At 40.2% G+C, this 24,898-nt stretch overlaps 1 protein-coding gene across 4 annotated transcripts in view; it reads left to right on the forward strand.

Annotated features, from left to right (window-relative positions):
- Positions 1–3,034: 3,034 nt before the first annotated feature.
- LOC132824741 (mRNA-decapping enzyme 1B-like) overlaps positions 3,035–24,898 on the forward strand; it is a 93,082-nt gene continuing 71,218 nt past the window's right edge. Inside the window, exon 1 of one of the 4 annotated variants that reach the window (XM_060839422.1) lies at positions 3,035–3,172. In XM_060839422.1, the coding sequence (XP_060695405.1) occupies positions 3,035–3,172 (138 nt within the window). The remainder of the gene's footprint in view (positions 3,173–24,898) is intronic. The other 3 variants (XM_060839423.1, XM_060839425.1, XM_060839424.1) reach the window with 3 other exon arrangements.

Raw genomic sequence — 24,898 nt, forward strand, 5'->3', positions numbered from 1 at the left:
TGATTTCCAGCAAATGACCAAAGTGAGTTGTGACAAAGAAGTCTTAGCAATGCTATTGGAATGCATCGTATGATAGAAAAAGTCAACACTGTTCTACAAAGGGAAATGCAGATTGACAAGAAGCAGTGATAAATTAGGAACTAGAAGTGAGAGAGGAACTCATAAAAATCTCAAACAAGTGTTAAGACTGTCATTATTTTTATTTTATCAGTTTTGGTTTGGAACTGTGAGCTGATAGCTAAAGGTGACTTATGAACTTTTGAGTAGCAGCTTGTTTTTAAAAAAGAAAGCAAACAAACTGATATTTGTTGAGAAGGCCAGGCCTGAAAGTAAATTGTAGGTTTGTTTCTTGTCCAAAGAATGCTGCTGACATTTCCACACTGGACAGGTGTTATGCTCAAACATGGCAGATGGCAGATATTTGAATGTTAACTGGGGCCTCACAGAGACTCATGGTGCCAATCAGTCTCAAAAAGAAAATATTGAAAAATCAAAGAGAAACTACAGTTTGGACTGATTTTGATCTGTATGTTTTTGTCAAAGGATTGTGGCTGCCAATATTACAGGACAGAGGTTTGCTTGCTCTCCAACTATTCTCCTATTACCAGTTTATTTAAAGTATGAAGAATAGAATCTCAGTTATAAGAATCAAATGATTAGTTATTGGAGCCTACTGGAAGCTATTTACATTGATTGATGTCTTCAGAAACTAAGCGAAGTACAATTTTATGTGCCTATGATTCAACCAATCATGAAAACTGCTTATGTAAACTGGTCAGTTACATCAGCTTTGCTTTTGATTTACCTCTTAACTGTGTCTCTCTGCTTTTTTTGTGAGATGGGTTCAATCTGGAGTCTTCATTTAAATAATATTCAGCTCCTCTACTTGATTCTTGTTTCTGTAGTTACAGACTTCATCCATCATGACCTCACCTCCATTTTTGATAATCTTATTCTCATTCAAACCATTGTTCTCTCTCACCTTAGCCACCCCCCTTGTATGTTCCTCATCTACATTTTCTTAAATTCAAACAAAATGGATTTGAACAGATATGCTATAAACTGGTTTTGCTATTCACCGAAGATTTGTGTACTAAAAGCACGAATGGAGCCTGCTTATGAACGTGACTCACTGTTCCAGGATCATCTTGGAATGCAAAAGTAAACGTGGCTTATTTTTTCAATTACCATGTATCCTTTTAAACCATTCTCTCTCTATCTGCTACCTTTCACTCCAATTAGCCCATTGGGCCAACCTCAATCTAAGATTGACTCCACTCCTGCTTTGGATTTGATTCTTTCTCCAGTTTCTTTGCATCCTCTCCTAGTGTACTCTTTTATCCATTCACACAACATCTGGCTCTCTCAATCCTATTCTCGTATTAAATGATTGATCACCACTATTCCAATTTTCATTCACTGTGATTGGTCCAGTCTTGAAATATAAGCCCCCTTTAGGAATGCCATGTGCCACAAGTAAGGGAATCAGTATTTATCTATGGGCTGTTTGGTCTCTGTGCAGTGCATTTCAAATGGTTGGATGGCCATATAGCTTTAAGGGACGTTAGAAACCTCCTGACTTCCCTTTCTGGCTCCCAGTCGAGCTGCTATTGTTAAAGGTTCTCCCTCTCCTTAGGTTCTGTTTCTCAGTCTTTCAAAGCTGCTGTCATAATTCCTCTCCTTAATCAAACAATCCTCAACCATTCAAACATTGTAAAGTACTTTCTTAGGTCAAAACTCTTTATTCTGAGTTCTTGCTTGTGCTATAGCCTCCCAAAATTGTGTCTGATTTCCAAATCTCATTCATTTGAATCCCTTAAATCAGTTTCTTTCCCTGTCATATTACTAAAACAGTTCTTAATCAAAGTCCCAACTGACATCCAATACACCTCTGATGAAGGTGTCTATCATCTTCTCTTGACCTGTCTATAGTCTCAAACATAGTTGATCAAAGCAGCCTTCTCGACTACAAAAACAGAAATTGTTGGAAAAGCTCAGCAGGTCTGGCAGCATCTGTGGACAGAAATCTGAGTTAAATGTTTTGAGGAAGAGTCACTCAACTTGAAAAGTTAACTCCGATTTCTCTGAACAGATGCTGCCAGACCTGCTGAGTTTTTCCAGCAATTTTTGCTTTTGTTTTTGATTTCCAGCATCCACAGTTCTATCAGCCATCTCTAGTATTTGTCCACTGTCATGCAGCTCGATGGGAGTGGACTCGTCTGATATCATCTTATCCATCTAATTATGGCCAGAGAATCACTTACAACAGCTTAATTTCCTACTCCTGTAAATTTATCACTGATGCCCCATGGATCGACTCTTGCACCCCCTTCTATATCTTATCTGCGTTCCACCCTTCAATGACACCAGTTTCCAAATATAAGTTGATGGCACCTGGTTCTACCTCGCCACCACTTCTCTAGATTCCTCCATTTCCTCTGAACTGTAACTCTACTTGTCTAACAGGTATTACTGAATGACTAGAAATTGCCTATGATTAAATATTGGGAAGACCAAAGTTATTGCCTTTATCCCTGCTACAAATCTTAATGGATAACTATTTTTCCAAGTGTTGCTTTGCCTCTGTACAGCTCATTAAAAATTACAACGTGGTTGCACAACTTAATGCTTCCTCATAAGTCAGAATCAGTCAGAGGCAAAACTTGCTTTTCTGAAGAAGGGTCACCGAATCCGAAATGTTAATTCTGCTTTGTCTCCAAAGACGCCACCAGACCTGAGTTTAAGCAATTTCTGCTTATGTTTCTTTCTTTCTGAATGATAAGCAAGAAGAAAACAATCCTTCAACTTAAATAACATCGAAACGATCTTAAAACAATTTGACCATGCCTTCAAACCTGCTTTGATACTAACACCACATGTAGGCTCGAATGTACATTAACCCCTATCCACTGCAGTAATTTCCATGCTGCTAACAGAGCTCATCTTTTATTTCAGTGTTCGATGGCTCTGTAGGCGACTGTGCTGGCTGCCTCGATGTCGCCGAGCTGTTCTCTTGCCTGTTTGTTGTGGTAAGATGGCGGCGGTATCGGGGAGCAGAGGATTGGATATTAGCCTCGCAGCCTTACAAAGGCAGGATCCGTATATTTTTCGGATTGTGGACGTGGCTAGTCAGGTAGCGCTATACACCTTCAGTCAGAGAGACAATGAATGGGTGAGTTTGATCTGTATGGAGACTTTCTGTAACGTCCTCCAGTGAAATTGCTACTGTTGCTGCAGGAAGACAAAACGATGAGTGACTGGTGCTGAATTTGGCGTTACTGTATTTCGAAAACCATTGATGAACTTTGTACATCAATCTGTGCGTTGTGCTTTCCTGTTCAACTTAATAGCGCACGTTCAGGTTGCGCTTGAAAAGATACGTATTGAGAGATGTGAGATCTTTGTAGGTGATTCTCTGATTTTCTAACGGCTCAAAATGAAATGAATATAAAAATGTTGAGTGATGCGATAACATTGGGCTAAAAATCATTGTGTGTAAACGACTCCCGAAATATTCAATGCAGCTGGAACTGGTGCCTGGAATGTTAAAGGGTTTTTTTTTAAAAAAAGTTATGTAAGAAAATGGATGTTAAAACATTGGCCAATTTGAGAATTTAGGACTAAAGATTTCAAATATCATTGATCTCGTACGTTTGCCCTTTTGTTCAATTTTTGTTTTGACTACTTCCAGAATTGTTTTACTCATTAGATGGAACTTAACCGGCGTGCAGTAATATAACGTGCAATTTATAGCGCAGTTTAGTAAAATATTACGTTGTCTGTGACTTCCAACTTCTAAAAATTGAACAGTTCATTTGTGATTGGAATAACATTTATGTTATTCTTTGAAAGAGCAGGGACACACGTACAAATGTTAGAGTGTAGTATTTTGATAAATCTCCAAATGCTGACATGGATGCAATTCTCCATTAATATAGTGATTGAAACTTGCCTTTACAGTTAAAAAAACAATCTTTTCAAGAAAGAATGCAAGCTTCTCTTTCAATAACTTGCCACATAATTGCCCTTCCCCCAACGGTATTCAGGATCAGTATTCACCTATCGAAACAATTCTGTCATTGCCAAGTGTCACTTTATTTTTATTATCACTCATGGGATATGGGTTGTACTGTTTGGACCAGTTTTTATTGCCCTTCCATACTTGCCCTTGACAAGGTGGTTGTGAGCTGTGTTCTTGAACTACTGCTATGCATTTGGTGTAGGTATATCCACAATGCCATTGGGCAGGAAGTTCCAGAATTTTGACCCAGCAATACTGAAGGAATTCCAAGTCAGAATAGTAAGTGGTTGAAGAGAAACTTGCTGGTGGCAATGTTCCCATGTATCTGCTGCCCTTCTCTATCTTGATGGTAGTGCTTGTGGGTTTGGAGAATACTGTCTAAGGAGGTTTGATGGATTAGTGCAGTGCATCTTGCAGGTGGTACACAGCACTGCTACTTAGTGTATACAAAGGAACCTCAATTATCTGAATGAGATGGGCAGGTGCTATTTCGTTCAGATGATTAGATAATCAATTTTAGGTTAAACAGGGTAAGCCACAGTGACCTAACGCTTTACTGTACCAGAGAATTTGTTTAAATTAATAATTGTAATGAGTCTGCCATTTAAACAAACTAATCTTTGCAGTCTACAAATTACAGGTTAAAATGAGAAGAGCTAAACCCTTGCATGAAACCCAGAATTAAACAAGGTCCCAAACAACATCGGTGATCGCAAGACCATTTACAGTATCAGTTTCCAGGAATTCAGTCTCGAGATAGAAAAACGGAAGCCCCGCCTTGCGCACGTGTTTATGTTCATTGCCTATGTTTTTTTAAAACGAATGGCCCAGTAAAGTGTCAGGAATACTGTAGAGTCATAGAGATATACAGCATGGAAACAAACCATTTGGTCTAACACGTCCATGCCAACCAGACATCCCAACCCAATCTAGTCCCACCTGTCAGCACCCGGCCCATATCCCTCCAAACCATTCTTATTCATATACCCATCCAAATGCCTCTTAAATGATGCAATTGTACCAGCCTCCATTACTCCCTCAGCCAACTCATTCCATACACGTACCACCCTCTGTGTGACAAGGTTGCCCCGTAGGTCTCTTTTGTATCTTTCTCCTCTCACCCCAAACCTATGCCCTCTAGTTCTGGACTCCCCGACGCCAGGGAAAAGACTTTGCCTAATTACCCTATCCGTGCCCCTCATAATTTTATTAACCTCTGTAAGATCGCCCCTCAACCTCTGACGCTCCAGGGAAAACAGCCCCAGCCTGTTCAGCCCCTCCCTATAGCTCAAATCCTCCAACCCTGCAACATTCTTGCAAATCTTTTCTGAATCCTTTCAAGTTTCACAACATCTTTCCAATAGGAAGGAGACCAGAATTGTACTCAATATTCCAACAGTGGCCTGACCAATGAACTGTACAGCAGCAACATGACCTCTCAACTCCTGTCTTCCATACTCTAACCAATAAAGGAAAGCATACCAAACACCTTCTTCACTATCCTATCTACCTGCGACTCCACTTTCAAGGAGCTATGAACCTGCACTCCAAGGTCTCTTTGTTCAGCACACTCCCTAGGACCTTACTATTAAGTGTATAAGTCCTGCTAAGATTTGCTTTCCCAAAATGCAGCATCTCGCATTTATCTGAATTAAACTTCATCTGCCACTTCTCAGCCCATTGGCCCATTTGGTCAAGATCCTGTTGTAATCTGAGGTAACTCTCTTCGCTGGCAACTACACCCCCAATTTTGGTGTCATTGGCAAACTTACTAACTGTACCTCTTGTGCTCGCATCCAAATCATTTATGTAAATGACAAAAAGTAGAGGATCCAGCACCAATCCTTGTCGCACTCCACTGGTCACAGGCCTCCAGTCTGAAAAACAACCCTCCACCACCACCCTCTGTCTTCTAACTTTGAGCCAGTTCTGTATCCAAATAGCTAGTTTTCCCTGTATTCTGTGAGTTCTAACCTTCATCACATCTACCGCTCTGCCCTCATCAATCTTCTTTGTTACTTCCTCAAAAAACTCAATCAAATATGTGAGACATGATTTCCCACGCACAAAGCCATGTTGATCATCCCTAATCAGTCTTTGCCTTTCCAAATACATGTACATCCTGTCCCTCAGGATTCCCTCCAACAACTTGCCCACCCCCAACGTCAGGCTCACTGCTCGATAGTTCTCTGGCTTTTTTTTGTCATCGTATTCCTGTGAGTGTGGCGTTGATGATTCGGTGTGTTTTTTCTATTTGTGTTTTTGATGATTACAAAGGTGTCATCGACGTATCTGATCCAGAGTTTGGGTTGGATTTGTGGTAGGGCTGTATGTTCTAACCTTTGCATAACTGCCTCTGCTATGAGTCCCGAGATTGGTGATCCCATGGGTGTTCCGTTGATTTGTTCGTATATCTGATTGTTGAATGTAAAGTGTGTGGTGAGGCAGAGGTCTAGTAGTTTAAGTATGCCATCCTTGTTGATAGGTTCGGCCTCCTGTGTTCTGTTATGTATGTCCAGTAGGTTGGCTATTGTTTCTCTGGCTAGGGTTTTGTCAATTGATGTGAACAGTGCCGTCACGTCGAATGATACCATGGTTTCTTCTTTGTCTATGTGTGTATTCCTGATGACGTCCAAGAATTCCTGTGTTGATTGTATGGAGTGTTTGGATCCGCTGACTAGGTGTTTCAGTTTTTGTTGTGGTTCTTTGGCCAGTTTGTATGCTGGTGTCCCTGGTAGTGATACTATGGGTCTGAGTGGGATGTCTGGTTTGTGTACTTTGGGTAGTCCGTAGAATCTGGGGGTGTTGTTGCTTTCAGGTTTCATTCTTTGCTGGTCCGCTTTGGTTATCTGTCCGTTTTTTTGTAGATTCCTTAGTGTGTTGATTATTCTATTGGTGAGTTGTGGTGTGGGGTCGGAATCCTTCATTTGGTAGGTGTTGGTGTCTGCGAGTAGTTGTTGTGCTTTATTGATGTAGTCTGATTTATCTAAGATTTATCTAAGTTCTCTGGCTTGTCCTTACCACCCTTCTTAAAGAGTGACATCACGTTAGCCAACCTCCAGTCTTCCGGCACCTCACCTATGACTATCAATGATACAAATATCTCAGCAAGAGGCCCAGCATTCACTTCTCTAGCTTCCCACAGAGTACTAGGGTACACATAACCAGGTCCTGGGGATTTATCCACCTTTACCTGTTTCAAGACATCCAGCACTTCCTTCACTGTAATCTGGACGTTTTGCAAGATGTCACCATCTATTTCCTTACAATCTAACCTTCCATATCCTTTTCCACAGTAAATCCTGATACAAAATACTCATTTAGTGTCTTCCCCCATTTTCAGGGGCTTCCCACAAAGGCCGCCTTGCTGATCTTTGAGGGGCCCTGTTCTCTCCCTAGTTACCCTTTTGTCCTTAATGTATTTGTAAAAACCCTTTGGATTTTCCTTAATTCTATTTGCCAAAGCTATCTCATGTCCCCTTTTTGCCCTCATGATTTTCCTCTTAAGTATACTCCTACTTCCTTCATACTCTTCTAAGGATTCACTCGATCTATCCTGTCTATACATTACATATGCTTCCTTCTTTTTCTTAACCAAACCCTCAATTTCTTTAGTCATCCAGCATTCTCTGTACCTACCAGCCTTTCCTTTCACCCTAACAGGAAGATCCTTTTTCTGGACACTCATTATCTCATTTCTGAAGGCTTCCCATTTTCCAGCCATCCCTTTACCTGCGAATATCTGCCTCCAATCAGCTTTCGAAAGTACTTGCTTAATACCATCAAAATTGGCCTTTCTCTAATTTAGAACTTCAACTTTTAGATCTGGTCTATCCTTTTCCATCATTACTTTAAATCTAACAGAATTATGGTCGCTGGCCCCAAAGTGCTCTCCACTGACTCAGTGTTCAGTCACCTTCCCTGCCTTATTTTCCAAGAGCAGGTCAAGTTTTGCACCTTCTCTAGTAGGTACATCCACATACTGAAACAGAAAATTGTCTTGTATGCACTTAAACATTTACTTTTGCAATGGGCTGTGTAACAACCCTTAACTGAAAAAACATCCAGTCATTGATGCTTGAGCTGCTTGCGTTTAGTTTTGCTCGCATTTTCTCATCTTCAGTACAGGTAAATCGAAAACACTTACCTCATTGATGTAATGTTTTTACAGGGCCTTGAAATCATCTTCAGATAATTGATATTTGGATAATTGAGGCTCTTCTTTATAGTGGAGGGCATGAATGTTTATAGATCTGGTGCCAATCAAGTGGCTCCTTTTTTCTGGATGGTGAGAAGATCTTGAGTTGTTTGTGCTGCGCTCATCCAAACAAGTGAGAAATATTCTATTGCACTCCTGACTTTTGCCGTGTTGATAGTGGTCACACTTTGTGGAGAGTGGAGTTGAGTTACTAGTTGCAGGATTCCTCGCCTCTGACCTGTTGTTGTAGCCGCAGTATTTATATGGATAGACCAGTTCAATTTCTGGTTAATGGTAACCCCAAGATATTGATAGTGGGAGATTCAATGATGGTAATGCCATTGAATGTCAGTTGTAACCATGGGATGTTTGCTTTTGCTCATTTTAAGTCAATCAGGGTTTTTAAAACAATGGGCTGAAATTCTGATAGTTAATTGTGTTCTGACAGCATGTGCAACTGATAGAACTAAATGTCTAAAACCAAACGTAATCATATTATTTACTGTGTTGATGTGTAGGCTAGAGTACAATTTTGATTTTTTATTTTCAGCCTATATTTATGCTGGGGTGTGATTGCCACTCTGCACAGTTTTAATTCCTTTAGATGTGTGATTTATACATAAAGTCAAACAGTAATACAAAACAAATCTAGCATGCAAATCAGCATCTGTACTGCATCATTTTAAATTGATGGTGTTAAACCTCCCTGGAGTGCCAGCTTTGGGAGTTGGAAAATTTCTCAGACCAGCTATTAATTGTTGAGAAGTTTAAGGCAATTTTATACTGAAAAGCCATTCTTATCCAATTTACTGTAGCATTTCTATGTCAGCTCCTTGTAGTCAAAAAGTCAAAAATCTTTCATTCCATCCTTTGAATCTAACCAGTTCCCTATTGAGTCCATCAACCATTGATATTGTAGTTTCTTGAAGGAAATAATTTTAAATCGCATTTATTCATGGTAGTTTAAAGCTTGTGACCAATTCAGACACAATTTATTGGTGCCAACATTGAAAGAACAGGTTTTGTATTTGTGTAGCGATGAGATGTTGCAAAGTGCTTCACAATCATGTAGTCAAGCCCATCAGTCCATTTGCACAAAGCATAATTTAGATATATGAAATAGATTACCATGTTGATATGCATTAAAGTAACTACTAGCTTGTCCCACAGTCATGAAAGTACAGAGTAGTATTAGTAATACAATAGTGTTTTATTTGTTTGGAGATTTAACTATACAATGAGTTAGAGCTGTCAAAATGTATTATATGCTCCTCAATTATTAAATCACACGACTAAGAAATTAATAACCTATTTAATTGGCAGCTTATTCAGTTTTTCTGTTCTCGTGCTAATTTGACAACTGAAGATGTCCGAAAGAAGATTTTAATGATAGCGATACATAACTTACCTCTAAATAATATCTTTTTAAAATATAGAAAATCACTCTAGCTGTTTTCCTGAGGTGTGGTAAAAAATGTAATTAAATAAACTAATGCTATGCTAAAGAGGTATCAGGGTGAACGAAAGATGGGGAGCTTAAGGAAATTCATTAGTGGGATTTCTGGACAACTAAGTGCAGCCATTATCTAATTTAATTTATTTTTTCATGGGATTTGGCTGGAATGGCTGAAATGAAGGCTGGAAGCTGCAGAGAGGCTGGAATCAAAGAACAAAAAATATATTTATGATTTAAGATGTTGACAAGGTTAGAAACAGCAAGATGGTTCAAGAGATTTGAAGACAAGGATTAGAAGTTTAAATTTGATATGTTGGTGTATTGGGAAGCCAGACAGATTGGTAAATGTGAAGTTGATAGCTAATTAGGATTTGATGTGGAATGGGATGGCAGAAGGATGATGATGATGATAGATAAATAAATAAACAAACAAAGAAATTAATAATAAAGTAATAGGAGGAGGATGGCAAGTCTTTAAAAAAATGTTTTTAATCCTATCCAGAAGCCAAATGGTAGCTGCAATACCACATGGATGAAGTTTGAGCAAAGAGAGAGAAGAAAGAGAGACAAAAAGAGAGAACTTGAACTTGAAATTGCAACTTAGTCAGCAAAGTTGAGTTAACAGCAGGATGGAGATTAAAAGAGAAGGTAGTGATGTATAAAAATATGTCAAAACTCTGCCATGTTTTGATGAGAAAGATGTTGAAGCCTTCTTTATTTCATTTGAAAAATTGGCTCGACAGATGGAGTAGCCTGAGGATTTGTAGGTAATGCTAGTTCAGACTAAACTGGTAGGCAGAGCTAGTGAGGTATTTGCAGCACTGTCAGATGAGGGGTCAAGAGATAATGAAGTGGTTAAACAGGCTATTTTAAGTGCTTCTGAATTGCTACCAGAAGCATACAGACAGCAGTTCTGAAACATAAAGAAGGATTCAGGTCACACTTAAGTTGAGTTCGAAAAAGTTAAACATAGTCATTTTGAAAACTCACCTCCAGAGGTGGTAAGAATTCACGTGGAGTAACAGAAAGTACAGCAAGTGAGAAGGGCAGCAGAATTAGCAGATGATTACATGTTGGTGCATTAGACAAGCTTCCAGCCAGAATTTTGTCCTGTGAGTGATAGAAGTTGGGAGAGGGGGAGCACTGGTAAGAATTTACCACAGGATAAAAAAGAATTCCAAGAGGGTGGAAAGAGGTAAAGGGCCTCGGGTGTTTCCACTGTGGTAAAGTGGGACACGTAAAGTCACATTGCTGGTCATTTTAAGAATGGCATTGTGGCAGAAGATGTGGTTTTTAAAAAAAAGCTAAGCCAGTGGCATTAGAGAAGGTAGGAAAGGAAACCCCAAGAAGAGCCAAGGAGCTGCAAGAGAGTGCACAGCCTGGGCAGGGACTGGGTATGGAGTTAGTACCTGATCTCTACAAAGAATTCAACTCTGAGTAAAGTTTTCTCAGAAGAATAGGGGGAGAAGGGCAAGAAGTTAGAATTCTGAGAGCTACAATATCTAACTAGTCACTGATAGTAAGAGCTGGACGATGTTGTGGTTCTGCTTGCCGAGCTGGAAGTTTTTGCTGCAAACGTTTCGTTCCCTGGCTAGGGAACATCATCAGTGCGGTGGGAGCCTCGTGTGAAGCGCTGCTTTGATGTTTCTTCCGGTATTTATATTGGTTTGTTCTTGCCGCTTCCGGGTGTCAGTTTCAGCTGCAGTGATTTGTATCTGGGGTCCAGGTCGATGTGTCTGTTGATGGATGTTCTTGCCGTTTCCGGGTGTCAGTTTCAGCTGTAGTGGTTTGTATATGGGGTCCAGGTCGATGTGTCTGTTGATGGATGTTCTTGCCGTTTCCGGGTGTCAGTTTCAGCTGTAGTGGTTTGTATATGGGGTCCAGGTCAATGTGTCTATTGATGGAGTTTGGGGATGAATGCCATGCTTCTAGGAATTCTCTGGCTGTTCTCTGTCTGGCTTGTCCTATGATAGTGGTGTTTTCCCAGTCAAATTCATGTTGCTGGTTGTCTGAGTGTATGGCTACTAGAGATAGCTGGTCGTGTCGTTTTGTGGCTAGCTGATGTTCGTGGATGCGGATTGTTAGCTGTCTTCCTGTTTGTCCTATATAGTGTTTTGTGCAGTCCTTGCATGGTATTTTGTAAACTACGTTAGTTTGGCTCATGCTGGGTATTGGGTCCTTTGTTCTAGTGAGTTGTTGTCTGAGCGTGGATGTTGGCTTGTGTGCTGTTATGAGTCCTAACAGCCTGTTATGAGGCAAGAACATCCATCAACAGACACATCGACCTGGACCCCAGATACAAATCACTGCAGCTGAAACTGACACCCGGAAGCGGCAAGAACAAACCAATATAAATACCGGAAGAAACATCAAAGCAGCGCTTCACACGAGGCTCCCACCGCACTGATGATGTTCCCTAGCCAGGGAACGAAACGTTTGCAGCAAAAACTTCCAGCTCGGCGAGCAGAACCACAACAATGGATACCCGAGCTACAAATCTTCAATCAGATTTTAGAGCTGGACGAGTTTGCACTATTTCTGATCTGTTACCTGAGAGTGTGGTAATTTGTGGGGTAGATGGACAGAAATGTAGCATTTCTGTATGTAAGATCAGGTTGGAGTGCTAACTCAAGACTGGGGAAGTTACAGTAAGAATGATTGAGAGTGTCAGTTCCAGGAATACAGTTTGTTGTTAAGAATGGTCTGGCAGGATCCAAGGTGGGAGTGACATCCCTTGTTGTGAAGAAGCCCAAGGAAGACCAAGAAACTGAGGAATTAAAACAGAAATGTCCTGCTATTTTCTCAGACTGTGTAATAACCAGATCCCACTATCACAAGTCCCAGCACGAAGCAAAAGCTAAAAAGAAAGATGGAGTTAAGGTTCAGTTAATGATCACCCTGTTTGATGTAATGATGCAGGAAAAACCTGAACAGGTAGAGGGTCAGACAGAAGTGTTTAGTCCTGAAAGGCTAAGAGACAAGACGGTACCAGATATATTTCTGAGGGTTATTATCTGAAAGATTAGAATTCTAAGATGGAAATGGAGACCAGGGCAGATTAGTGCAGAGGAGGAATGGGCTGCAGTGCACCATATTGTGTTGCCAGTAGAATAGAAACAGGAGGTGTTACAGGTTGCATATGAACTACCTGTAGGAGGTCACCTAGGGGTACAAAAGACTCGCCCAAGGTGCAAAAACATGTTTATTGGCCTGGAATGAACAAGGATGTGGTTAACTTTTGTCATATATATCATACATGCCAACTCCGGCGAATAAAACCAGTATCTTTGTTGCCAATTCCCACATTTTGAAGAACCTTTTACGTGGGTTATAAGTGATTATGTAGGTCCCCTCCCAAGAACTGAAAGTGGGAACCAGTATTTGTTAACCATAATGGATGTGTTTACCATATTTCTGGAGGTAATTCCATTACGGGTTATCAAGGCGTAGAAGGTGGTAGAGGAGTTAGTAGCTGTTTTCACACCATGTGGGCTACCCAGAGAGACTCAGTCAGACCAAGATTCAAATTTTACTGCTAGACTGTTTAAGGGGGTTATGGATACAACACTTTTAAATCCAGTGCATATCATCCTGAATCCCAGGGAGCTTAAGAAAGTTGTCATCAGACCTTGAAGACCATGTTAAGAGCATACTGTCAGGATTACCAAATGACTGGGATGAAGGTATCCCATTCGTTTTGTTTGCCATGGGAGATGCCCCAGACAAATTTACTCAGTTCACTCCCTTCGAGTTAATATTCAGGCATGAAGAGAGAGACCCTTTGAAATTAATTAAAAAGAAATTGTCAGGACCAAAGTCTGAGATCTCACACTTAGATAATGTATCGGAGGTGATGGAGAGATAGTTCTTTTCCTCTTGAATTTTAACAGATTACAGCACATGTAAAAATCTTTCCTGTGTGGCTGGTTTAAATTAGCAGAGGGGTTTACCCCATGTCGTAACAATGACCCCTAGAAATTATATTTCTAACCTAGGTGAAAGGACTCAGACTATCCATTCTATCCATGCCTTTCATAAATTTGTAAACTACTAACAGGCAACCTCTGATGTTCAAGTGAAAACGAGCTGAATTTGTCCAATCTGTCCTTCTAGCTAATACTCTCCCAATCAAGCAACATCCTGGTAGTCTTTTCTGTACCCTCGCCAGGTCTCTACCTCCTCTGGTAGTGTTGGCGACCAGAACTGAACAAAATATTGCAAATGTGGCCTAACTAAAGTTCTATACCACAGCAATATGACTTGTCAATTTTTATATTCTGTGCCCTGACCGATGAAGGCAAGCGTGTCATATACCTTCTTGATCATCTTATCCACTTTTGTTACTATTTTCAGGGAACTGTATGCCTAAATCCCTTTGTTCTTTTTATCTTTTTTATTTTTTTTAACTTTTTTTATGCAGCTCCCCGACTGAACAGAACGTCTGACACTCCTGATCTTTCTCTTTTGTTTTCATATTACCCTCCCACTACCGCCTAACTGCGGTCGTGCTTATTTTTCCCCCGCACCTCCCTCTGTTCATGTCTGTGGGTTCTGCCATTTACTGTATAATCAGGGACAATTAAAGTAATTGAGATATTAAAGGTGGTGATGGCAAGTAGAACTAGTGTCATTGGCCTTAAATTGTAATGTCTGCATGTAATCTCGCCAAACAGCATATGAATAATGAAGAGAAAACTATCATAAATGGAATTTTGTTGGCGTTTGGAAGTGATATATCAGCATTGGCATGGAAACTATAGCTATAGATGCATTGTTTATGATCAGCTAATTAATAGAGCAAAGTGAGTGAACTAGAATTAAAAAATGGAGTTGGAAGAATGTGAGATAATGAATAAAACCTGAGTGTATTACTAAGTCTGGAAGTACTGGAGGGTACCATTTATGTCAGCTGCCATTTGGACAAGTTGACTAGTTGGTGACCAGAAAGTTGGTAAGAATAGGTTCTGTTGCATTAGATATGGGTCTCAATGAGACTACCTTGGATGGGACAAAGAGAATTGAGTTTAAATTGAGCAACAGGTGACCAGGCCTCCTATAGGAATAGTGGGATAAGGGTTGGGTAAATGTTAAAGGAGAAGAAAAAGAAGCAGTTAAAATAAAAAAAAAGTTGTTTGGTGTCTGCAGTGATTAAGTTTAAGTGTGGCCATGGTTGACAGTGGTACCAATAACATAGGTAAAAAGAGGAATAATGGTAGAGGAGGGGAAAGTGTATGCTAGCTAATCAATTTTATATTTAGAGGGGTGGCATGGTGGCTCAGTGGTTCACACTGTTGCCTCTCAGCACCAGGGCCCCAGGTTCAATTCCAGCCTCGGGCAACTGTCTGTGTGGAGGTTGCACATTCTCCCCATGTCTGTGTGGGTTTTCTCCAGGTGCTCCGGTTTCCTCCCACAGTTCAAAGATATGCAGGTTAGGTGAATTGGCCATGCTAAATTACCTGTGGTGTTAGGTGCATTAGCCAGAGGGAAATGTGTCTGGGTGGGTTACTCTTCGGAGGGTCAGCGTGGACTTGCTGGGACGTAGGGCCTGTTTCCACACTGTAGGAAATCTAATCAAGACCCAGTAGGAAGACTTCATGAGCCAGGAAGGAGACTAGTAAACAGTTAATATCTCTACTAAGGAGAGAAATAGGAGCATAAAGCAGATTACTCTATGACTGCAGATGTGCACTGTGGGTGGCACGGTGGCTCAGTGGTTAGCATTGCTACCTCATACAGCCAGAGACTCTGGTTCCGTTCCAGCCTCTGGTGACTGTCTGTGTGGAGTTTGCACATTCTCATAGTGCCTGTGTGGGTTTTCTCTGGGTGCTCTGGTTTCCTTCCACAGTCCAAAGATGCGCAGGATAGGTGAATTGGCCATGCTAAATTGCTCACTGTGTTCAGGAATGTGTAGGTTTGATGCATTAGTCGGGGGTAAATATGCGGTAGGAGAAAGTGAGGACTGCAGATGCCAGAGATCAGACTCTAGAATATGGTGCTGGAAAAGCACCGCAGGTCAGGCAGCATCCAGGGTGCAGGAGAATTGACATTTGGGGCAAAAGCCCTTCCTCAGGATCAGGAAAGGATAAATGTAGAATCATAGAGTAGGGGAATAGGTCTGAGTGGCTTACTCTTTGGAGGTTTGGTGTGGACTTGTTGGGCCAAAGGGCCTGTTTCCCCACTGTAGGGATTCAATGAAATAGTTTGTGACTAGTTAGGGAAAGGTGAAACTGCGGATTAGATGAGCTGTACTTTGGTCCTAAAGTTATTGTTCTCCTGAAACAGTTTGTACTGCAGAGTGTCTGCTGGGAAATTGGAACAAGGATGTAGCAAAAAGAAAAACAAGGTGCATAATTGGTTGGAGAAATAAATTGCACTGTAAAAATATTAAGGTATTGCATGGGGTCAGGCCAAGAGGAAATGCAATAAAATCTAATTCAGGTTTACATGATCACCATGAGTAGGCCATTTGGCTCCTTGACTCTCCTTGTATGAAAATTCATAGTATAATGAAGGTGGTTATGAGCTACAAGTGGAGGTTGTTTTGATGACAATAGTGACCTGGCTGAAAAAGAGGAAGGACTGCATACTAATTATGCCTTGGTTACTTGGTACACAGGAAGGATGGGGAAAGACAAAAATGGAGTTGGTCACTGTGTTTACTTTGAACGAAACAACGGTGTTATAGAAAGATATTCTAAAAGAATCAAATACAGAATTTATTTAGAGATAAGAAACAATAAAGTTGTCAATACATTCACTGTTGCGTTCAAGAGGTCACTAATTAGATGCAAAGATAGTGAAGCAAGTTTTCTGAGCTGTTAGAGGTGCAGGAATAATAGAGTGGTAACAGCAGTGCACTTCAATTATCCTAATATAAATGTTATTTACTGAATAACTCAGTCACATGAATTGGCCTTTTCTACCACTGTCAGAGTTCCAAGTTGTTGGTGACAAAATTGCAAGCTTCCACTGTGTGCATCAAGCACAATAGTTTAGTTTAGAGATTTGCCTCAAAGGCAGCTTTTTGGACATTTGCACTTGTTTTCAGAGATGTCCAGCATTTAGACGTTGGATTTCTGTACATATATGTTGGCTAAATCTATTTTTCTTCATCTAACAGTGGCATTTCTCATAAATTCAGACTGTCAGAAAATGCTGTTGAAGTTGTATTAAAAACCTGTGTAATTTCAATTACATAGTTGGTTCCCTCTTCAAACATTGGTTTTACAGTGAAAATAATGGTTGTCTTACTTGACTTATTTAGTCATCGAGGCAAAGATATACAGCATGAAAACAAACCCTTCAGCCCAACCTTTCTATGTCGAGCAGATATCCGCGCTAAATCGTGGCCCACTGCCAGCATTTGGCCCATATCCCTCTAAACCCATTCTATTCATACGCACGTCCAGATGCCTTTTAAATGTAATTGTACCAGCCTTCACTTCTTCCTCTGGCAGCTCATTCTACATATGCACCATCCTCTGCGTGAAAATATTGCCTCTTAAAATTTTTCCCCTTTTACCTTAAACCTATGTCCATTAGTTTTGGGGTCCCCCACCCCAGGGAAAAAACCTTGTCTACATACCATACCCATGCCCCTCATGATTTTATAAACCTCCATAAGGTCACCCCTCAGCCTCTGACGCTCTAGGGAAAATAGCCCCAGCGTAATCAGCCTCTTCCCATAGTTTAAACCCTCCAACCCTTTGAGGAATAAAAATTATTCATGCAGTTCCTAGAACCAAACAGCTGTTTTGAAAGTGAACGATACTTTTGTTTAAATCGCTAAATTTGTTTTTAGGATTTGGACGTTCCTTATTGAACCTAAAAGGGTGAAGTGCTACTTTCTGGAAGTGCTGCAAGACCACTGTGCTGTTAAGAAGAGTGTTCCAGGATTTTGACTTGTGATATTGCCATGGATTAGATTGCAGGGAACTACCCTTTTTATGGCGCTTATCTGTATTTGTTTTCACAGAAACAAGCACAGTCAGCTTGGAAGTCTGTGCAAAGACAATTATGTATATGCCAGAAGTCATGTCAAGGAACATAAAGATCCTTTAAGACTGGTGATGTTCCTGTTCTGGGTCATTAAGTAGGATTTAATAGTGTAGCCTGTACACTTAATATAAAAGTTTGATTGAATGAGGAAGGAAAAGTGTCAGATCTGCCTGCATAGGTCAGTCAGAGATCAGTAGTGGATTCCTTACAGAGAGAGACAATACTCTGGAAGTCAACTTGCCAAACTGGGAAACTGAGAAGTGTAAAAATGATTTCTTAAGAGCTGTGGCACATCTTAATTGGTTCATGAAGAACTGAGAGAACCCTCAAGATTTCTAATGTATAGAAAGCTGTTGGATCAAATTCAGAACAAATAAAAGGTCTGTTTGGACTTCTGAGCTCAAACGTTGGTGGATTTCCTGCCAATGCACCTGTACAGGAAGTTAGTGCTGTTTACGTTATTTCTGCACTAACACTGCATTGGAGCCAAAAGTAATTTGCCTGTTGTTGCTATCTTTTCATTGCTGCCCCATTTTCTGTCCACATTCCATGCTGTTCACAGCTTTCCTCTTGCTGCCCCACATGGTGCTTCATTCATTTTTCTTCATTGCATTTCTCACTACCCTGCTTCTCCATCCTCCCTGGTGATTTGTTTGCTGGCCTTGCTTTATACAAAATATACACCAGTTCCTGCACCTAATCACAGTAATTCCCACACTTTAAACAATACACCTATATATTTTAAAAAGTTGAGAATATGGTGGGTATGGCTATTGCAGTGTTAGCAGTGCAATATTTGAGAGTGATCATTTGCAAAACTTATGTTAAAAGACAGTGATATCACAGTCACTGCAACTGCATATGGGATGAGTGCATCTCCTGCAGTTGTGTTAAATAATATGGGTTTACAAAATACGCTTTTAAGTTAATGGTAGATGCTTTGTTTCATTCATATCTGTATAAAGTTTCATGTAAAATATGGAATGATTTATTTTCGTATAATTCAGAGTTTGAATTTTGTTATAAAACTTAATGATCACTAATATTTATAGCATTGTACATCTTTTCTTTCAAATTCATGTCATTCTTCACTTAATTAGCCACAGATGGTCCATTCTTCTTGTGTCTTTTTCAGTGGAAAATGGTTTTAAGAGCTATCAAAGGTCTCCTTAAATGTCTACCACTGTGTTTTTTTATGTTTTTAAGTTATGTAGCTTAGTTTCCCAGTCCACTTTAGCTTGCACTGTCTTTATACTGTTTATATTGCTTTTAAGAATCCAGTGAGGGACTCTAGTTTCCAAATTTCAAATTAAAGTTCTATTATATGTAAACATTTATAGGTAATAATCCTTCACTTATTAATCTTGTTTAATTTTTAATCTGGTGTTTGCAATTTTTGAGAAGATTTTTAGCTCAGGTTGAGGTTCAGATTGTGAGTTTGCTTGCTGAGCTGGAGGTTTGTTTTCAGAAGTTTCATCACCATGCTAGGTAACATCATCAGTGAGCATCCAGTGAAGCTTTGGTGTTCTGTCCTGCTTTCTATTTATGGGGCTTGGTCTGTTAAGGTGGGTGATATCATTTCCGGTTCTTTTTCTCAGCGATTGGTAAATGGGGTCCAAATGGACTCCACCAAGAAACACATCGATTTGGACCCCATTTACCAACCTCTGAGGAAAAAGAACCGGAAATGATATCACCCACCATAACAGACCAAGACACCCATAGCAAGCGGGATAGAATACCAGCACTTCATTGGAGACTCACTGATGATGAAATGTCTGAAAACAAACCTGCCTGTTCAGCAAGCAAATGTACAACCTTTAAATCTGATAATTAACAATGGCTTGTTCCCTGGCTGGTTTCAGAATCTCCAGTTTTAAGAAACTGGCCTACATACCTTCTGTGAACTCAATTTGTCAGGCTATCTTTGTCCTTGATTCATTCACTTTATTGGAAGAGTAAAATTTCCCACAATTTTATTGCAGTCCCTTTCTTACAAGAACTGATTATTTTTATTATTTATACCCTGTCTTATGATGTAGCTGAACATCAGTAGCTTCTCTCTTTGTTGTTACTATTTCGTATTACCATCCAACCTCATTATTCATTTTGATTTCTCATTTCTCACTGATATAATCTAAGGACAATATGAGTACAAGGTTAGATAAAGTAGCAGATTTAAGCCATCCAGTCCAAAAAGTGTGTACCATTCTCCTGCCTTCTCCCCATCACCTGTCATCCCTTTACTGTTCAAGAACATATCTTTCTCTGACTTAGGTATACTCAATGACATGATCTTCACAGCCTTCTGCAGCAACGGCTTCCATAGATTCACCACTTTGTGACTGAAGAAATTTTTTCTCATCTCCGTTCTAAAGAGTTGTCACTTCCCTCTGAAGCTTGTGCACTCGAGTCTGAATCTCTCCTACTCAACTTCTCCATGTCCATTCTGTAAGTTTCGATGAGATCTCCCTCATCCCTCTAAACTCCATCCAGTACAGACAGAGCCCTCAACCGCCCCTCGTATAACAAACCCTTCGTCCCCAGGGCCATTCTTGTAAACCTTCTCTGGACCCTCTCCAAGGCCAGCTCATCTTTCCATAGATATGGAGCCAAAACTGATCACAGTAGTCAAAATGTAGTCAGACCAGAGCCTAAGACAGCCTCAGCAGTACATCCCTACTCTTGTATTCCAGCTCTTTTGAAACGAATGCTAACTTCCTAATTGTCACTTCAGCCTGCATGTTAATCTTAAGAGAATCAGAAATAGGTTTCCCAAATCCTTTTTTATGTTTCAGATTTCTGAAGCCTTTTCCTCATTTAGAAAAGTCTGGACCTCTATTCTTCCTACCAAAGTACATAACCTCTCACTTTCCCATATTACATTCCATCTGCCGCTTCTTTGCCCACTCTCCTAGCCTGTCTAAAACCTTCAGCCTTCCTGCTCCTGCCTGTCACTCCACCTATCTCTGTCCTCTGAAAACTTAGCAATAATGCCCTCTGTTCCTTCATCTTTATCTTTTAATGTAGGAGAAAGATGCTGGAGATCAGAGTTAAAAAGTGTAGTGTTGGAAAAGCACAGCTGGTTAGGCAGCATCTGCGGAGCAGGAGAGTCGACATTTTGAGCACATGAAAACAGCTTAAGCTCAAAACGTCAACTCTCCTCCTCGGATGCTGCCTGACTGGCTGTGCTTTTCCAGTACCACATTTTTTGACTCCATATCTTAAATATAGAAGGTGACTGGCTGTGGTCCCAAAACAGACTCTGTGGAACTCCACTAGTTTCCAGATGCCATCCTGAAAAAGACCCGTTTATTCCCACTCTCTGCCTTCTGCAAGTCAACCAATTCTCTTAATCATGCCAGTACCTTGTCTCTAACACCATGGACACTCTCTTATTTAGCAGCCTACTGAGTGGCACTTTGTCAATGGCCTTCTGGAAATCCAAATCGATCATGTCCATTAATTCTTCTCTTGTCTAACTTGCTCATTGCCTCCATGAATTCTTACAGATTTCTCTGGCATGACCTCCCCTTGATGAAACCATGATGACTCAACCTATTTTACCATGAACTTCCAAGTATTCTGCAAACTCATCCTTAATAATAGACTCTAAAATCTTGTCAGCATCAGAGGTTAGACTAATAGGCCTATAATTTCCCATCTTCTGTCTCCTTCCCCCTTTAAACCCTTTAAAATTAGCCATTTTCCAGATTCTTCTTGACTCCAGTAATTCCTGAAAGATCACCACCAATGTATTCCCGTCTGTTTCCTTCAGAACCCTGGGGTATAGTCCATCATCCATGCATTCCAGGTGATTGACCCTTGATTAACAGAGCTACCCATCCTCTTGATTTTCCTGTCTTCCTTTTTTAATATTCAGGTGTCCAGCTGTAGCCATTTTGCAGTATTTCTCCAGAGAGGCTGTCATAGCATTTTAGTTATTTCCATTTGACTCCTCCATTGTATGGCTCTGTATATTCAAATAGAAAGCTCTTATTTCTGTCTTTTTATGGCTTTTGTCTACTCTGACTTTATATGTTGGTGCATTTGTATGCTTCTTTGTCACTTCCTGTCACAGTACAAAAGTAAAATATTGTGAATACTGTAAGTCTTAAAAGTAATGATACTGAAAAGCTCAGGAGGGTGAAACAGCATTTGTGGAGGGAGGCAAGGTTGACCTTTCGGGCTGATAACATTTCATCTGACCTGCTGAATTTTTTTTTTTGTTTTTAGCTCTTTCAATCACACGGGTTATTACTACCTTGCACCACTGCTTGTACTTTCTCTTGAGCATTCAAAATCTTCCAAATGAACATGGGTAACATGGAAGGCAAACTTGTTGAATATATTCTGTGATGTGTTCTGTAGTAAGATGCAGAAGCAACCCCCAGAATAGGCTATTTTAGACCTGGTTATATATAATGACGTAGGATTTAAGAAGAGATCTCCTGTTTAAGGATATCAATCACAACTTGGTCAAACTTCAAAATCTTTTTTGTTGAAGAACAGCTCTGGTTCAAACCAATAGACTCAAGCAGTTAGAGAAGTATGAAGAAGGAGGTACAGATTGGGAAAATAGTCTGAAGGGCAAGTCAGTGGATGAGTCATTGTAAAGACTTAATCAGATGTTTCATAACACTCAGCAAATGTTTATTTCTGTCAGTAAGGGTGAACTACCCATAGTTAAAATAGCAGATTTTTAAAAAGTATTCAATCAAAAAACAAAGGCATACAAAGTGACACAAAGTAGTGGTAGGCCAAACAATTGGATTTTTTTTTGGGGGGGGGGGGGGAGCCAGCAGCAGATGACTAAAAAGCATATAAATAGAGAAAATTGGATGTAAAAGTAAATTGGCAAGAAGTGTGAAAACAGATGGCAAGAACCCCTGAGCATATAAAAAGAGAGTAGCTGAAGCAAGTATAGGCCCCTTGGAGAATTCAATGGGGGCATTAATGACAGAGAACAGGGAAATGACAACTAATTGAAGCCAGCATTTTGCATTGTTGTTCATGGTGGAATATGCAATAAACATCCCAATGCCTCACAGCGCCAGGGACCCGGGTTTGATTCTAGCCTCTGGTAACTCTCCGTGTGGAGTTTGCACATTCTCCCCGTGTCTGCGTGGGTTTCCTCTGGGTGCTCTGGTTTCCTCGTTCAATCCAAAGATGTGAACGTTAGGTGAATTGGCCATGCTAAATTGTCCATTGTGTTCAGGGATGTGTAGGTTCAGTGCATTAGTCAGGAGTACATGTGGATTAGTAGGATAGGGGAATGGGTTTGGGACGGTTACTCATTAGTGGGTCGGTGTAGACTTGGACTTAATGGCCTGTTTCCACACTGTTGGGGATTCTATGATAACAGTTAAATAAGATGCTAATGGGGGGAATTTATATTCTAACAGTCTCTAACATGAGGAAAGAAGTATTTGATAAAATAATTGATCTCAAGACAGAACAGTCTACAGGGTCATCCAAGGATTTTACTGGGGGTGGCAACAGAGATTGTGGAGACAATCTTCTTCAAAATATTCCAAAACTCAATGTATCCTTGGGGCGTTCCAGAAGATTGGAAAATTGCTAATGTGACTCCCCTAATCAGGAACAGAGACATAAAGTAGGAAAATTATAGACCAGTTAGCCAAACCTTTGGGAAGGCTTGAGTCCATTATTAAGGAATAAAATAGAAATAGAAAAATATTTAGAAAAGCATAACACAATGAAGCAGAGTCAGCATGGCTTTGTGAAGGGGAAATCATGTTGGAAAAAATTACTCGAATTACTTTGAGGATATAACAAACATTTGGTAAACGTGAACTGATGGTGCAGTGTATTTATGATGGCACTATATAAGATGCCACATAAGATTACTACCCAAGTTGGAGCTGACAGTATTGGTTAGCATGCAGAAGACAGAGTCAGAATTAATGGTTCTTTTTCAGATTGGAAAGATGTAACTAGTAGAATGCCACATGGATCAGTTCTCGGGCTTCAGCTATTTATTATCTATATTAATGACTTGGAGGAGGGCAGAGTGTAATATATCCACATTTTCTGATTACACAAATATAAGTGGGAAGGTATGTCATGATGAGGACATAAGGGGATATGGGTATGGGTGAGTGCATGGATTTTAATGCTGGAAAATGTGAGGTCATGCACTCTGATAGAAAAATCAAAATTTAAATGGAGACTTGGAAAAAAGTGCAGTGCAGACAAATCTGAGTGGTAGTGTGCATAAATCACAACAAGGTAGCATGCAGGTGCTGTAAGTAATTAGGGCAGCAAATGAAATGTTGTCCTTTATTGCTCGGGGTTTGGAGTTTTAAAAACGGGTAAGTCCTATTACAACTGTGCAGGCTGTTGGTGAGGCTGCACCTAAAGTACTGTGTACAGTTTCGGTCCCCTTATCTTTAAAAACAAGCAGTGACACTGGAGGCTATTCAAAAGAAATTCACTCGGTTGATTCCTGGGGTGAATGAGTTGGCTTATCAAGAATGACTAAACAGGTTAGGCCTTTAATAATTAAAGTTTAGAATATCAGAGTTAGGGGATGATCTTATTGAAATATTCAAGATTCTGAGAGCGCTTGACAGGGTAAATGGTGAAACATTTGTTTCTACATGTGGATAATCTCAAATTAGGAGACATTATTACAGAATGAGGGGGTACTCATTTAAAACTGAGATGAAAAAGAATGATTTCTCCTGGAGGGTAGAGGTGTCTGAAATTCTGTCCCAGAGAGTTGCAGATGTTAGATCACTGAAAATATTTAAAAAGGAGATGGGTAGATTTTTGAAATATCAAAGAATTCAGGGATATAAGGAGCTTGTATGAAAGAGGAGTTGCGATTTGGAGCAAGCATGAGAGCCTACAAATCGGCCTATTCCTTCTATTTCATATATAAACCACCCTTCTGAAAAAACATGCAGTCCCTCCAATTTTTCTTCCTGCTGTGCGAGCCTCTGAGGTCCATGCATGGAACCACATAGTGGCTACACACATGCAACAGCGCAATTTAGACTGGCCTTTGCCCTCTACACCCGCCTCACTATTTAGTATAAGTTAATGTAAAACACTCCCTAGAGGCCATGTTATGTGTTTTGCTAGTCACTGGTTCCTGCACAGTTCAAGGTGAAGGCAATCCCAGTGGCACAGCATCTTCTTTCCTCCGTATTGGTGCCATTGTCCACGAATCAAACCCATTTGCCCATGCTGATCTTTC

Source organism: Hemiscyllium ocellatum, chromosome 19 (genome assembly GCF_020745735.1).
Source record: "Hemiscyllium ocellatum isolate sHemOce1 chromosome 19, sHemOce1.pat.X.cur, whole genome shotgun sequence".
In the NCBI taxonomy this organism is placed as follows: domain Eukaryota; kingdom Metazoa; phylum Chordata; class Chondrichthyes; order Orectolobiformes; family Hemiscylliidae; genus Hemiscyllium; species Hemiscyllium ocellatum.